General features: G+C 41.4%; 1 protein-coding gene and 1 non-coding gene across 4 annotated transcripts in view; both read left to right on the top strand.

The window, feature by feature from the left end:
- The window catches only part of CCDC6 (coiled-coil domain containing 6), a 111,224-nt gene extending 95,024 nt beyond the window's left edge, over positions 1-16,200 (top strand). Inside the window, exons 8-9 of one of the 3 annotated variants that reach the window (XM_025435385.3) lie at positions 10,727-10,851; positions 12,109-16,200. In XM_025435385.3, coding sequence (XP_025291170.1) covers positions 10,727-10,851; positions 12,109-12,183 — 200 coding nt within the window. In that variant the 3' untranslated portion in view covers positions 12,184-16,200. The other 2 variants (XM_025435383.3, XM_025435386.3) reach the window with 2 other exon arrangements.
- LOC112652082 (U6 spliceosomal RNA) lies at positions 6,145-6,248 on the top strand. Its single transcript, XR_003131234.1, has one exon. It is a non-coding gene; the product is annotated as a U6 spliceosomal RNA (small nuclear RNA).
- Positions 16,201-16,655: the final 455 nt, after the last annotated feature.

Here is a 16,655-nt window from a genome sequence, read left to right as displayed (position 1 = left end):
AGGCCTCCCTCCCGGTCTCTGGCTCAGAACCAGCACAGCGTGGGGCTCTCAGGCCAGGAGGGCAAGTCAATGATCCAGCAAGGATGAAAGAGGAAGCAGGGGGCCAGGGACCTGCCAGGGGAGTGGAGGGAGGGAAGAAAAGGTAGGCAGCCAAGGGATCGCATCTTGTGACTAAAGGGACAAGTCTGAGTTTCTTGTGCTTGCTGGTAAACAGATTTTAAACAGAGCTGGGGAGAAAGTATGTGTGTGGGGGAGTGGAGTTTCACAGCACAATAAAGTGAGCGCCTGCTTAGAAGGATGGCGGCAGGAAGAGGCTTTGTGGGTTTGGAAAGTAAAACAGCTGTGTGTTAGGGGTTCTATGACTTTGTGTGTTGTGACAATTGTGACAATGGACAACAGGGAATGCCCTTCAGGTGGACTTTCAGGTGGATGAGGGGAAAGGCCGCAGTAATGCACATTCCGCACATGCTGAGGTTAGATCCTGCCCAGTGCTCTGCTGCTGGGACCTTCCTTTCTTTTTATTTTCAAGAGGAGAAATCAAAAGAACATCCGGCACAAAGCATAGCAACTTTTGTCCAGTTCAGGCAGGGTAAAGAGGAGTTGTTCACAAACCAAAGGACTTCGTGTCATGGAGCAGTGCGTGACCATCTCCCCTTGTTCTTTCCCAAAGGATGTTCTGGAATCTGTTTCTCCTGTTCCCTGGTGGCCTTTAAATCTCTCCAAAAGCTCCCTCTTTCTTGCTGCCTCTCCATTTTCCCCAAACAGTACTTCAGTTTCATTACCACGATAAAGTCCTTCTTTGCCTTCTAACTTATTGACATAAAAGGAAGGCATGCTTCAGGAAGGAGCAATATGGAAGATAGTTTTTATAGTTGATGGTGATGCTGATTCATATTTAGTATAATTTAGCCTTCTGTTTGATTTATTTAAACCTAAAGAAATCCTTAGAGGCATGTATTTTCCAATTCATTAAGTGTAATGTTGTGGACTTTGAATAAAGCAAAAGCAAAAATCAGACCTTAGTTGGGAATATCAACTTCTGTTGTAATAGATACTCAATCGGAAGATCTTACTCTGTGTACATAATTTTGACTTTCACTGCAACTGTCTCTGTATGGGGGACTTTCCTGTAGAGATGAGCCATTTACTTTTCCCTTGGACAAAGTAATAAGTAACACCTAGATTTTTTTTTTCTTTCAGCCAGCCTAAGTGAGAAGAACCTTTTTGTGTCTTATTTTAAAGTTGTGTAATATCATTAAAGTAGATTTTATCTCATATTTGGCCAGAGAATTACTCCTTATCTAGTCCCTTGCAGTTCTATACATAGTATATCAGCAAAACCTGAATTTTCAAGTTTGCCTTTCAATTTAGTTTTTATTGGAAGAAGTTGTGGTTCTTGGTATTAAGAATATCTAATCACTTTCTTAGTGGAATTATGTTGTGTGTGTGTGTGCTTTTATTTCCATTTTAAGTATGGTGAGTGCTTATTTATTCCCTTACCATTTCTGATTAACATTGGCAGTCTTGTATTTCATCAAGTTGTTGAAATACTTCCTCTTTCAGTTTGAAAGTTCTATTTCCTAGAACTTTTGAAGGATCCTTTTCTTAATAATGTATCGACATGGGGCACCTGCATGGCTGGTTGGTTGAACGTCTGCCTTTGGCTCAGGTTGTGATCACGGGGTCCTCGGGGATCTTTAAAAAAATCTTAAAAAAATGTATTGACTTACATATGCAGATCATATTTGGGGAGAATATTACTTATCAGCAATAAGGTTGCTGATTTCAGGTCCGTTATTTTAGGCAGCCTAACAACAAGACACTCCCAATTAGCATATTTTGATGTGCCTAAATCATAGATGGGGTATAACAAAGTTTGAAAAAGTGTTCACACCCCACTACCCCACTAGCAACAAGCATACCCACTGCCCAGATCTGGGTGTTTTCTTTTTCTTTTTTTTTTTTTTTTTTTTTAAGATTTTATTTATTTATTCAATGAGACACACAGAGAGAGGCAGAGACATAGGCAAAGGGAGAAGCAGGCTCCCTGGGGGGACCCTGATGCAGAACTCAATCCCCAGACCCTGAGATCACAATCTGAGCCAAAGGCAGATGGTCAACTGCTACACCACCCAGGTGTCCCCAGATCTGGGTTTTTAATTCCATTCTCCAGTGAAAAGAGCTGTGAACTCCTTGGAGAAATGGATGTTGGAGGGTTTGGAGCAGGGAACCTACAGGACGAACCCAGAAAATCTAGTAATACTACAAAGGAAGGAGGTGCTCAAAAAACAGCAAGATGAAGATATGTGAAAGAGACACAGGAGCCCACCGAAAGTGCTCCCAAAAGCCAAAGCTGAAACAATCTGAGCAGCGAAAGAAAAAATGTGTTAGGTTATAACCCAAACATAAAATAAATATCCATGAATTTATACTAATATAAATAAATGACTGAGTAAATAAACAAGGGAGGAGAAACCGATCTCTCCTATGAAAGAATTCCAAATAATTTATGTAGCTGCTCTGCTCTCAAGGAAGTGGAAATAACTCTTTACTCTTTAAATGTAGGAGGACATAGTGTCTTCCTTCCAAAGAATAAGTGTGGAAAAGGGGGGCGGGGGAAGTAACGTTACAGTGGAGAAACTTGACGAACGTGGCCTCAGCCAGGCCATCAGGGTCTGCGTTGACAGTGGTGAGCCGTATCTTACCCTACATACAACGAAAATGGCACTTCACATCTGTAGACTTCTCCCAAAAAACCCATAACCCTAGTCTAACCACGTGGAAAACAACAGACAGATCCCAGTTGAGGGATAATCTGTCTGCAGAATATCTGATCAATACACCCCTAATGGGACAAGCTCTTCAAAAACAACGAAAATTGAGGAACTGCCGCAGCCAAGAGGCACCTCAGGAGACCTGACAGTTAAATACTAAACTGGCATCCTATGTGGGATCCTGGAACAAAAAAGAGACATTAGGTAAAACTTCAGGAAATCCAGACAAGTTGGAACCTGAGTTAATAATAATGTGTCAGTATCAGTTTATTAGTTGTGACAAGTGTGTTATACTAGCATAAGATGTTAATAATAGGGGATTCTGAGTGTGGCCATCCTGGAACTCTCTGTATTACTTTTGCCACTTTTCTGTAAACCTTAAGTATTCCAAAATTAAAAGTTTATTTTTAAAGAAAGCCACAGAAGTAGAGATCTCACCAAGTCATAGTAGATAAAGGGAGCAGAGAAAAGCCCTCCTGTCTGATCCTGATACAGCTGCGATATTTAGAAGTCAAATACAGGAGGAAAACCTGGTGAACAAGATTGGGAAGTGGCTCTCAGGGGAGTGGAAGGAAAATTGGAATATGATCTCATACAAAGCCTTTCACCAAGAAGAGGGTGGTCAGCTTTGTCACACGGCCTCCAGGGTCGAGTACAGTGAAGAGTGGAGAATGGTTGCAGCTGGCAGCATGGAAACACCGCTGACTTTGCAAGAGCAGTCTTGATGGAGTGATGGGGATGGAAACAGATAAGGGAGATTTCAAGAGGAAATTGTGTCTATATTTGACTTTTTTGCGAAGACAGTGGTCTTAAGTGTAACTTACATAATTATCATAAAATCATAATCTAAAATAATCTTAAAAGGAAGCAAAGGTATCTGCCTTTAGTTTGGTTCTACATTTTTTTTTTTTCATTACCAAAAAGATACTAAAGAAAATCTGGGGACAGTCAGAAGGGGATAGGCAGAAATAAAGTCATCCTGAATCTTTCTCTCCAGAAGTGGTGTTAAAATGTTAGTGTTTTCAGGGGCACCTTGGTGGCTGAATGGTTGAGCTTCTTTGGCTCAGGTCATGATCCCAGGGTCCTGTGATTGAGTCCTGTATCAGACTCCACAGGGAGCCTGCTTCTCCCTCTGCCTATGTCTCTGCCTCTCTCTGTGTCTCTCATGAATAAAATCTTAATAATAATAAAAAAAAAAAGGTTACTGTTTTCCGAGGTCTCCCCCCACCCCAGTGTTCCTTTAGATAGTTGGGTTCATACAGATGATACACATTTGTACTTACTTCATTTTGCCTTGAGCTTGTGGACGGTGAAATAAGTCTCATTATTTTTATTGTAGTTAATACATTATACGAGAGCAAGAGAAATTTATTGTAGCAATAGCTTTGAAAAGCCATAGTATTTGATTTATTAATAGACTGGTGTTTGGGTTTGGCATTTTCAACCTAGGTATTTTTGGATTCTCATCGTGTATTGTATTTGTGCGCCAGAAGGTCTGGTGCATGATGATAACTTAAGGGAAAACAAAAAGCACTAAGACAGAGTCTGTGGCCTCTTAAGAGCTCATCATCAACAACAAGGCTTGGGGAAGTGTAGGAGAGAAATACAAGAAGCAAAACTCTTTGCAAGAAACTTTTTTAAAATTTATTCATGAGAGACACAGAGAGAGGCAGAGACACAGGGAGAAGCAGGCTTCATGCAGGGAGCCCAATGTGGGACTCGATCCTGGGACTCCAGGATCACACCCTGGGCCAAAGGGAGGCACTCAACTGCTGAGCTACCCAGGCGTCCCATCTTTATAAGAAACTTTACAAGGCCAAGCATAATGAATCTTATGCAGAAGGTGAAGTAGCTGAACTGTTGGACATCCACTCCTTGGAGGGTTATATGCTGTATGATTTCATTTATAGGACGCTCTCAAAGTGACAATATTACAATGAGAGAATAGATCAGTCATTGCTGGGGCATAGGATGAGTGGAAAGGTGTGATTAGTGAAAGGACTGACACAAGGGAGTTTCTTTGTGGTGACAGACCAGTTGTGATGACTGTTAACTTGAGTCTATACATGTGATAAAATGACTTTGAGCTGTATACACATGTGGACACAGGAAGAGTGCAGTGCAGTAAACCCTGATGAAGTCCAATGCAAGTCTGGGTCATCGTCACTAGGAGGCGACCTGTGTCAGTTCCTGGGGTTGACACTGTGCTGTGCTTATGGAAAAGCTTGTTGGTGGAGGCTGCCTGCAGCGTCCAGTAGAACTCTGTCATGTGTTTGCAGCTTCATGTGAGTGGTAAACGGTTTCAGAATAAAAGGTTATAATTGTAAAAAATCGAAATAGTTTTAAGAAGAGATTCGAAGAAGAGAGAGCTATGCATAGAGCACTTTTGAGATTGGCCTTAAAGGAACTTCATGAGCTGAAGCTTAATGAGGCCATCGGTGGCCAGGCACTCTCCCAGCACTTTGTGACAGTTACTCATTTCATCCCCACAGCAACCTTGTGAGGCCACTACAGTAATCTCATTTTACAGTTGACGGATCTGAAGTCCCCTGTCACTCAGTGCCAAGTGGCAGAACTAGAGTTGGAGCTAATGCGGCATTCAGCTCTAGGGGCTAGTCTGTCTGCCTTCAAAGGCTGGTCGAGGGTCCTTATGGCCAGGGAAGAAGGTAGAGAGAAGCCCAGGACATGCTGGGAACTGAGCAGTGGAGGTCAGAGTGAGAGTGATAAGGTCACTGTGGTTTGTACACTGGCCGCCCTGGGGCCCTGCTTCCATAGGTTCTGATTTCATCTGGTTTGGGCCTGAGTGAGGGCTTTGATACTCTATTGAGAATTGCTGACCCACAACATTAAGAGATAGCTTGGAGCCAAGGGCAGATGCCTTTATAAGAATCTTTGGATAAGGATCTACTTTCATAGCCTTTCTCTTAAATTTCATCACTTTCATAAGAAACAGAATTAGGGTTGTATTCCTCAGAACTATTTAAATAAAACCTCTTCTTTCCTCCTCCAGCTGAACGAAGTCCTTGTGGTAAAAATAAACATGGCCACTTAGTTTCCAAAGACTTTACTCCAGACCTCCATTTTGTAAATGTGAACCCCAGATCCACAATTGGAATGGAAACGTGCCAAATAGAAAGCATTAATTGACAGTCAAATCAAGAAATAAAATAAACCCTTGACTTTTGATGTTGAGGACACAAATTCTGGGACAAGACAACTAAAGGTAGGCTTGGAGGCTGCAAGTCTCAGCCATGGAAGCCAAAAGAAAATAACAGCTTCTTATTTTTATTGTATTCAGAAAAGAGTTCAAGTGGAGTTCATGTTGCTTGGCATCTAATAGCTGATCTTCAATTCAAAGTGGTTGAAAATTGCACTCATTTCAGCAGAACATACACTAAAATTGGAATAATACCAAGATTAGCATGGCCCCTGCACAAGGATGACATGCAAATTCATGAAGCATTCCATATTTTTTTAACCAAAGCAAATTTGAAAAAGGAAAGCAAAGCTGGTGGTACCAAATTCTAGACTCAAGTTATAAAGATGTAGTAATCAAAACAATATGGTACTGGCACAGAAATAGACTCATTGATCAATGGAACAGATGAGAAAACCTAGAAGTAAATCCACAATGGTCAATTAATCTTCAACAAAGCAGGAAAGAATATCCAATGGGAAAAAGACAGTCTCTTCAACAGATGGTGCTGGGAAAACAGGACAGCAACATGAAAAAGAATGCAACTAGACCACTTTCTTACACTGTACACAAAAACAAATTCAAAATGGATTAAAGACCTAAAAGTGAAACCTGATACCATAAAAATTGTAGATGAGAGCACAGATAGTATCTCTGACATAGGCCATAGCAACTAATTTCTAGATAGATGTCCTGAGGCAAGGGAAACGAAAGCAAAAATAAACTTTTGGGACTTCATCAAAATAAGTTTCTACACAGTGAACAACAGAGTTGAGAGGCAAACCTCTGGAATAGGGGAAGATATTGGTAAATGACATATCTGATAAAGGTGTAGTATCCAAAATACATATATAAAAAAACAAGTAGTCCAATTAAAAAATGGGCAAAAGACATGAACAGATGTTTCTCCAAAGAAGACCTACAAATTGCCAACAGACACGTGAAAAGATGCTCAACATTACTCATCATCAGGGATACAAATCAATTGTGAATCAAAACTACAATGAGGTATCACCTCACATCTGTCGGAAAGGCTAAAATCAATAACATAAGAAACAACAGGGGTTCGGGAAGGCTGCAGACAAAAGGAACTCTTTTGCACTATTGGTGGGCATGTAAACTGCTGTACCCACTGTGGAAAGCAATATGGAAGTTACTCAAGAAGTTAAAAGTAGAACTACCCTAAGATCCAGTAATCATACTACTAGGTATTTACCAAAAAACAAACAAACAAACAAACAAAAACAAACAAAAAAAACACTAATTCAAAGTGATACATGCACTCCTATGTGCAGCCTTATTTACAATAGCCAACATAGGGAAGCAGCCCAAGTGTCCATTGATTGATGAATGGATAAAGCAGATGGGTATAGATAGATATGTATAATAGAATATTATTCAGCCATAAAAAATGAAATCTTGCCATCTGCAATGACATAGATGGAACTAGAGAATATAGTACTAAGGGAAATAAGTCAGGGAAAGACAAATACTAAGTGATTTCATTCATGTGGAATTTAAAAAACAAAACAGATGAGCAAAGGAAATAAGGAGAGAGAAGAAACAGAAAGACTTAACTACAGAGAATGAACTGATGGTTACCAGAGGGGAGGTGGGAGGAGGATGGAGGAAATAGGTAGGTGATGGGATTGAGGAGGGCACTTGCTATGATGAGCATGGGGTATTGTGTATAAGCGTTGAATCTGTTACATCTGAAACTAATATAACACTGTATGTTAACTGTGTGGTAATTAAAACCACAACAATAAAACCAGAGTGATTGAAAATACATAGTTCTATCCAAACTCCTCAACTTGCTCCTGTGTTTTCATTTTCATTCCATTCATTCACATGGAACTTCTCTGTGATAGATGCCCTGGTAGATGCTGGGAACTCAAAGATATAAAGATCACTGTTATTTATTCAGTGATAAATAAGCTTCGCTCCATACCACTGGACCAGCAGCATGTAACTTGCAAAGACCAGGGCAGCTTAGCTTGAACATTTAGGACTGTTTGAAAAATACAACTATTTGAAGCCCAACCCAGACCTATCTAATAGAAAGGAAAGTCTGGGCTTGAGTATTTTAAAAACACTTTGGAGGTGATTCTTTGGTCCTAGATGAAGACCGTGTAGATCATTACAGTAGGCTTGGGGTTGTTTCTTCCTTAAATACCAGTTTCTTTTTGGAAACAGTGGCATATATAGAGCTTCTGTTTTCTTCGTTGAGTAACCAGAAGTTGCAAAATTATCAGTAGTGATTTTTGTTTGCCTTTATGACAGGTATACACACACAAAATACAGTGGTTTTGTCTCATTATTGTTAGTGTCTCTTTTGACACTTGTCTTGCATCTGATGTTGATCCCTTTGCTCTAATTTTTTCTACATGACTCATTTCTTCTCATGTCTTTTTATTACTCTGTATCTCAGTTGGACTCCTGGAAAGGTCTGATTTTGTTTTGTTTTGTTTTTTAATAGGTGGAAAGCTCCTCTTTTTAAATATTATATATTTATTCGTGAGAGACACAGAGCATGAGAAAGAGAGGCAGAGAAACAGGGAGAGGGAGAAGCAGGCTCCCCACAGGGAGCCTGATGTGGGACTCGATCCTGGGTCTCCAGGATCACAACCCAGGCTGAAGGCAGCGCTAAACCACTGAGCCACCCGGGCTGCCCTGATTTTGTTTTTTTAATTGGGATAAGAACATTTGACATAAGATCTACCCTCTTAACAAAACGTTAACTCCAACTTAGAGGCACAATGTTGTACAGAAGATCTCTAGAACCTACTCTTGTATAATTGAAACTTTATGCCCGTCAAACAGTAATTCTCCGCATTTCTTCCTACCCCTAACTCTTAGCAACTACCACTGCGTTCTCTGTTCCTATGAGTTGACTTATATGCCTCCTAATTGTATCATGCAATATTTGCCCTTCTGTGACTGGCTTAGATCAACATGATGTCCTCTATGTTCTCCTTAAAAATAATTTTTAATGGCTGAATAATATTCCCTTGTGTGTATATACCATGTTTTCTTTACTACTTTGTTGATGGACATTCAGGTGGAGTTTGTGTGCATAGTTTCAGAGGTAGAATTTAGTGATTCATCAGTTGCATGCAACACCCAGTGCTTATTACTTCAAGTGCTCTTCTTAATGCCCATCCAGTTACCAGTTACCCAATCCCCCCCCCTTCCCTCCAGCAACCCCCAGTTTCCCATAGTTAAGTAAGAGTCTCTTATGGTTTGTCTCCTTCTGTTTTTGTCTTATTTTATTTTTCCTTCCCTTCCCCTATATTCACCTGCTTTGTTTCTTAAATTTCACATGAGTGAAATCATATGGTATTTGTCTTTCTCTGACAGAGAAATTATTTTGCTTAGCATAATACCCTCTAGTTCCATCCATGTTATTACAAATGGCAAGATTTCATTCTTTTTGATGGCCGAGTAGTATTCCATTGTGTATATAGATATACCATATCTTCTTTCTCCACTTATCTGTTCATGGGCATCTGGGCTCTTTCCACAGTTTGGCTATTATAGACATTGCTGCTATAAATATTGTGGTGCAGTTGCCCCTTTGGATCACTATGTTTGTATCCCTTGGATAAATAACCTGCTAGTGCAATTGCTGGGTCATAGGGTAGCTCTATTTTTATTTTTTTGAGGAATCTCCACACTGTTTTCCAGAGTAGCTGTACCAGTTTGTAATTCCTGCCAACAGTGTAAGAGGGTTCCCCTTTCTCTCCATCCTCACCAACATCTGTTGTTTCCTGAGTTAATTTTAGCCATTCTGACTGATGTAAGGTGGTATCTCATTGTAGTTTTGATTTGTATTTCCTGATGCCCAGTGATGGAAGCATTTTTTCATGTATCTGTTGGCCATTTGTATGCCTTCTTTTGAGAAATGTCCGTTCATGTCTTCTGCCCATTTCTTGATTGGATTTTTTTTGTTTTTTGGATGTTGAGTTTGATGTAGGTGGTTTATACATCTTGACTCTTGTGGATAATGTTGCATGATGTTGAGCATCTTTTCATATGCCTGTTGCCTATTTCTATGTCTTTGGAGAGATGTCTGTTCAAGTCCTTTGCCCATTTTTTAATTGGGTTATTTGTTATTGAACTGTAGGAGTTCCTTATATATTTTGAATACTAATCCCTTATCTGATACATGGTTTTTAAATATTTCCTCATATTCCATAGTTTGCTTTTCTGTTATTTCCTTTGCTGTGGAAGCTTTTGAGTTTGATATAGTCCCACTTGTCTATTTTCTGCTTTTGTGGTTGTGCTTTTGGTGTCACATCTGAGACATCTTATTGCTAAGATCAATATCATGAAACCTTCCCTCTGTGTTTTCTTCTAGGAGTTTATAGTTGTAGGTCTTATGTCTGAGTCCTTTATTCCAATCATTTTGAATTGATTTTTGTGAATGGTATAAGGTAAGGGTCCAGTTGCATTCCTTTGCATGTGGATATCCAGTTTTCTCAGTACCATTTATTGAAGAGGCTACCCTTTCCCCATTATGTATTCTTGGCACCTTTCGATTGTTTATGTGTGGACCTATTTCTGGGCTCTCTGTTCTATTCTAGGACTTGACTTTTATATCCCCTTTTACCCAGCAGGATTTGATGAGCCCACCACACTTTTCATGTGTGTTCATTTTTTTTGGTGACTGAAAACTTTTGCATTTTAAATTCTTCTCGGTGGTTGAAGACACTAGATAATGGAATCTGAAATAATACTTGTTGTTATATTTCAGGTCTATCATATGCAAGTCACACAGTTGGCTTCACGCCACCGACTTCACTGACAAGAGCCGGAATGTCTTACTACAATTCCCCGGGTCTTCATGTGCAGCATATGGGAGCCTCCCATGGTATCACAGTAAGTATCCACAGGGGAGGAAGCCACACTGACTCCTGATGGTGGTAGCAACGGCTTCTTTTTAGGGGAGAACAGGGGTGATGCTGTTAGACATTTACTTTTTTTCTCCCTCCCACCATCAGTTCACCTTCAATCTATAGAGACTTCCCAGCAGTTTGATACCAAATTCTGGTGTTGAAACTAAAATCCTTCCCAGGAGACAAAACTTCAGCTTCACTTTCTGTGAAAAATTATCCTTTGTGAAATGTAATTTGAACTCTGGCCAAGGCCGTAATTAAACTCTGGCCAGCTCTTTGCTATAACGAGTCATTGCTGGTTGCCACAATGTCTAAAATATTTATTGTTGGCATCTTCACAGTTCACTGATCTTCAGTATTCTTCTTGAAATTAGCCTTATTTCTGGTTTCACTCAGAATTTTCTCTCCTGGAATCAGAAGGAGTCTTAAATGCTTTTTGTTCAGACTTCACTCGGGAGTTTTTCCTTGAGAGCTGCTTATTAAGTTGAACTAATAGAACAGTTGAAAACGTAGCACACAGGAGTTTGAGAATAGTGAAGAAGGGAGGGTACTGGTTCCAATAAGGAAACCTTCAAAAGAAGACTCTTATCCTACAAAAGCAGTAAGGTATTTCTGAAGCTGTTTTTATTGGTTTGTTGGGAAACATCTGGTTGAGCTGCAGCTTTTGGGATATTGATAACTGAGTAGGGCAATGGAAGCAACTCGGTGACATACAAGGGACAGAGGAGATCCAGTTGGGGGATGTGGCGCTGTTTTTGATTCTAGGACTGTCCCGTGGAAGGGCCCGAGTCCAGTAATTTGGTCAGTGCAAGTTTCATAGTCACTTCGTGTGGCTTTTTCACGGGTGTCGGTGCAGACCCCAAGGTGTTTACGTCCCCACTTGAGGGAGCGGGAGGGGCAGGCCAGGAACTCGCTAGCCTCTGGGCTCTGTGGCCCCCCATCCCCCTTCACCAGCCCCCACTGGTCAGGCGGTTAAAAAGGAGCGGTCCGCCCCGGACTGACCTGCCCTTCTGTCCCCTCTGCAGAGGCCTTCACCGCGGAGAAGCAACAGTCCTGACAAATTCAAACGGCCCACGCCGCCTCCGTCTCCCAACACACAGAGCCCCGTGCAGCCGCCGCCGCCGCCGCCGCCGCCCCCCATGCAGCCTGCGGCCCCCCCCGCGGCCGGCGCGCCGCCCGCCCCCTCGCCGCAGCCGGCGCACCCCCCCTCCCAGCCTTAATGCATGTGCTTCGTCTGCAGCTCACGTGGGGACTCGGACAGTGGAGCCGCCTGCTCAACGCCAAAGGCTTCCTTCCCTGGCAGTTCTGGATCTGACTTATTTGCACTGACGTTATCTAGGCTTCACTATTAATTGTGTTGTAAGTGTTTGTCGGAAACGCAGCCAGTGTTGTGTGTCTGCAACACTACACAGACGACTTTTTTCCATCAGTGTTCTACTTGAATCTACGTGTACGTCCATTCCCTGGCTGGAACATTTGCTATTCGATATTTGGTAATTCAGCAGCAGCGTGCAATTTTTGCTTGGCCCCAGAGCTTCATTTTCCTGGCTTTTAGGTTTGTAAAATAAAAAGGGATATCTTTTTTATATTTTTTTTTCATGAATTTGCAGAAAATTACTGAGCTGATCCTCCCCCTTGCCCCCCGCCCCCGCCCCCATTATAATGGTGTTTACCAAACGTAACCCATATTTCAGCACTACAGTTCCGACCTTTGAAAATCTAGCCTTCCGTGTAGAATGGAAAGCTAGATGGATCAGTGCCCGAGACAATGTGCTCTGGCCTAGAGCTTTCTACAGATACACTTTGTGTAGGTTATTTTCAGTGTCAACATCCACGCCTCCTGTGAAACAAGACAGCCTAAGTCATGGACCGCGTGGCTCTACCTTTTCCACATCCAGGTGGGGTGGACAACTGATGTGTATTCAGGTGTGATTCTTTCCTTATCTTTAGTGGTAATCTCCCCAACCCGGCCCCTCTAACACCAGTCCATAAATGCTGTCCTGCCCACCAGTGGTTCTGATGGCCAATTAGAACACACGCTCTTTGATTTCTGCTGCAGAAGGCAACGTGATTGTAACAAAAACAGCTATCTTCCCCTTCCCGTTCTTCGTGTTCCCCTAAAATAGAGTTTGAACAAATATTTTAAAGGTGCAAAATACTATTAGAAAGTACTATTTGAAATGAACATTATAGGAATATCTTGGCATAGCGGCCTCAGAATACTTTATTGCTTGGCAGAAAAGAAAAGAGGTGAGAAGACGGTAGCACATGAGCATCGATGAGCACTTGTGTTGCCCAGTATAAGCAAGTGCAGTGTACAAACAAGTATACTCTGAATACATTATTTCCATTCATTTAGCACAAATAAATCATTTGGTTTCACTTGGAAGTGGAACACTGTGAGTCACTCTTTTCTTAATACTTGCAACATCTTTATTTTTGCTTTTCAGCAGTTACTGTTTTGTACTTTGGTAGTAAAGTGATTTTTACCACCTGTGTTTGCATATTTATATATGCTGTGGACGAAAATAACTTACTAGAGAATGTATATTTTATGATGAGAATGTGTATCTGTTGGATATAATCAGAGAACTGAAAATTAATTTATCGGTAATTTTTAAGAGTCCATGTTTTGTGACACCCATCTCTAATAGCTAGCTCTTTATTGAACACACTCCTAAAAATAAGGAACCGTGACATTGTAGATATTTAATAGTGTACAGTATAGAGACTTCCATTTTTGCCTTCGAATGCATATTTAAGAATTACAGAATGAAACAAGTCTTGTTGGATAATAGTGTTTGACTAGCATTTTAAGAACTCGAGAGTAAAAGCAACAATAGGATTTTTCACCTCTTCCTGCTTTCACCCCTGAACTTCACTCCTCAATTGGTCTATATAAATTTTATTTATAATGTGTATGTAATATACATAATCATAGTACAGTTCTCAGATATGGGGAACAAGTTTGGCATTTAATTATTGAGGCTTTAGATTTTTAATTCGATCGGACGGGGTCTTAGCAAACCCAGGGATCTCACCAACAGCCTGCCGTCCCTCCTGGTACATTGCCATTCCGAGGAATTCTGAGAGGAGGCAAACAAATTTTGCCTTCATGGTACAGTTCTTGGTTTTTCTCATAGGAGAAATATGGTCTATGTTTACAAGAATCTTTCGCGAGATGATAGAATTCAATGCTGTTGGGATAGTGGCTTGCACTCAAATGAGAAAGTCCATAATGTAATGAGCTTCCCTCTGCTTCCTGTCAATTGAGTTACCTCCCGAAAGCACAAAAGTCAAAACATTGCCATATGGTGAATGAAAAAGCACTTGGCGTGAGCAAACCGTTCCTGATAAATGCCTTCTAGAAATAGGTTCTTGACTTTCAGACTTTGCAGAAATGTAGTGCTGGTTCCCCTAGTCATTTCATTTCAAAATAAAACACAGCTCCTTCAAACAGCACTTTTTCAACATAAATCTAGTTGCCTCTCCCTGCCGACATTCAGAATTGATAGAACAAACACTACTATTTTGAGTCTGTGCTGTTTCATGCCCTTCTAAAGTGGTTTCTGACCCTGTGTGGAGCCTGTCACACATGGGCAGGATACCTGCCAGGGCCGTTCTTGGTGATGGTCTAGCCACCAGGGACCCATAAAATCCAGACCCCGAGCCCTTGGAGGCAAGAGCCCCTTCATCCATGGGAAGCTGACTTACCTCGGGCTCTTCTCACGGGGGCTGACTTTGGTTACTGCCATTCCTGCGGCCCACGTGCTCAGGGTCACCCTGGACCGACTTCCCGAAGGAAGGCCTCTAAGATCAGGAGCTGTCCCGGGAGCAACAGTAGCTTCCTTTCCCTGTCTTGCTGACAGAGACCCTTGGCTACCACTGTGCTGCTAATAGGATAAGTACTCTGTTGCCAGATTACCATGCCTTTTATACAAAACCAAATTAACTTATCTAATACCTGACACCTCTCTGGGCTCTGAATTGCTTTCTCTCATCAAGCATGCTGGCATTTCTGGACAGAATTCTAGAAATTTGGCAGATGATGGAAGTATTTAAGATGTAATTCAACTTACTCCTTTGTTAATTGAAGGGAGTTTTAAATTCTGAGCTCCTGAGATACTGACCACAACCGTGGGATGAATGCGCGACCAGAATGTGGCTTTGACACCAAGTGCTGCCGCTCCTTTGTAATTGGCTTCTAACTGATTTGACCAGAGATCATTGATAATGTGAATTTTTGTTAACTGTTCAATTGTAGGAAAATAGACTATGTATCGCCCTTTGTTAGGTAGACATGAACTTTTCCTGCACGAAGCCTTGCTTATAGAGGATGCCCAATAAGGCGAGAACAAGCATCGTAACTTGTGCTTCAAGAGCGCAATATTTTTCTCTTACCAGTACAGAAGAATCATTTCTGTGTAACTTGATCTTCTGTCCAGTACTTGTCTTTTAGGTAACCAACACTGACAACTTTGTAGTGGTAACTACCAAAGAAATACATAGTAAAAGAATCTTTTATTTCCAAATTTATTAAAGAGCCAGCCATTGACGCTGCTACATGAGTTCCATGCTCAAGAGCCATTGTAAGAGATTAAGGGGTTTTTAGGTTTTCGTTTCTGGGTGGTTGTTTTTTTTTTCTACCTTTTTTTTTTTTTTTTTTTTTTTAAACATACACACACAGCTGTTAGCATGACATTATGGGGAGCATTTTCCAGAATGCTCAGCAGTCGTGGTTTACTGCCAAGCCCTAGTTGCCTCTCGGGAGGCGGTAGAAGGAATCCTACGTTCGTGATAGCGCGGGCGCTGTGTGTGTGCACGTGTGTGTGTGCATTCATGCCTTAACTCGGGTTACTGCTCAACTTCAGTTCTCGACTCGGTCTGCACCATCATCGAGATTGTATTGTACATCTTGATCTGAACTTCATCCTGGCAAAAACAAGGTTGCAGGCACAACAGTTTAAGAATGCATTCCTCTGGAAGAGTTTTTGGTCAGGTTGACCTTGAGCCTTTGGACTTTATTTGGGACTTAGCATGGAAAGCAAAAGTGGACCGTCAAATGGGAAGACATCAGCAAGGAAGAGAGGAGAGCCCAGTGCTAGCATGTCTTTTGCCTCTGCATCTCCGTGCACACTGTGTGTTGTTCATGATAGCTTGTTTACAACTTGACTATGTTGGAGTTCTGGTAATAGTGGCAATCTTGACATTGGTCAGAGTTTAGAGAGATGTAAGACTTCCAATTAATGTCTTATTTACTTCTTTATGTTGATTAGTCTTTGATACATGTGCTGAATCTGAAACCTAAATAAAGATAATTTTTTAAAATGCACCTCTTGAGCCTTAAAACCTATCTCTTTGTTTCTGGTCTCTGAGTCAGAAAGTGAACATTGTTTCCCCATTTTTCTGCTGTACATCTGACTTTGATTTTAAATCCTAAAGGCTGCCTTAGAAGGTAAACTTAAGGACAGGACAGAAGGGCTAGTACCATTTTGTTTCATAAGTAGGGTGCCGGTTACCTGGATGTATTGAATTTTTGAAAATTCATCTAGCTGTATGCTTTGATTTGTGCAGTGTTTCAAATCTGTGTCGGATTTCAATTTAAAAGCACAGACCTAGTACAAGAACAAAGGTGGGGATCCCTGGGTGACGCAGCGGTTTGGCGCCTGCCTTTGGCCCAGGGCGCGATCCTGGAGACCCGGGATCGAATCCCACGTCGGGCTCCCGGTGCATGGAGCCTGCTTCTCCCTCTGCCTATGTCTCTGCCTCTCTCTCTCTCTGTGTGAC

This window comes from Canis lupus, chromosome 4 (genome assembly GCF_003254725.2).
Source record: "Canis lupus dingo isolate Sandy chromosome 4, ASM325472v2, whole genome shotgun sequence".
Taxonomy (NCBI): Eukaryota; Metazoa; Chordata; class Mammalia; order Carnivora; family Canidae; genus Canis; species Canis lupus.
This window is presented reverse-complemented; position numbering and strand designations above follow the sequence as displayed.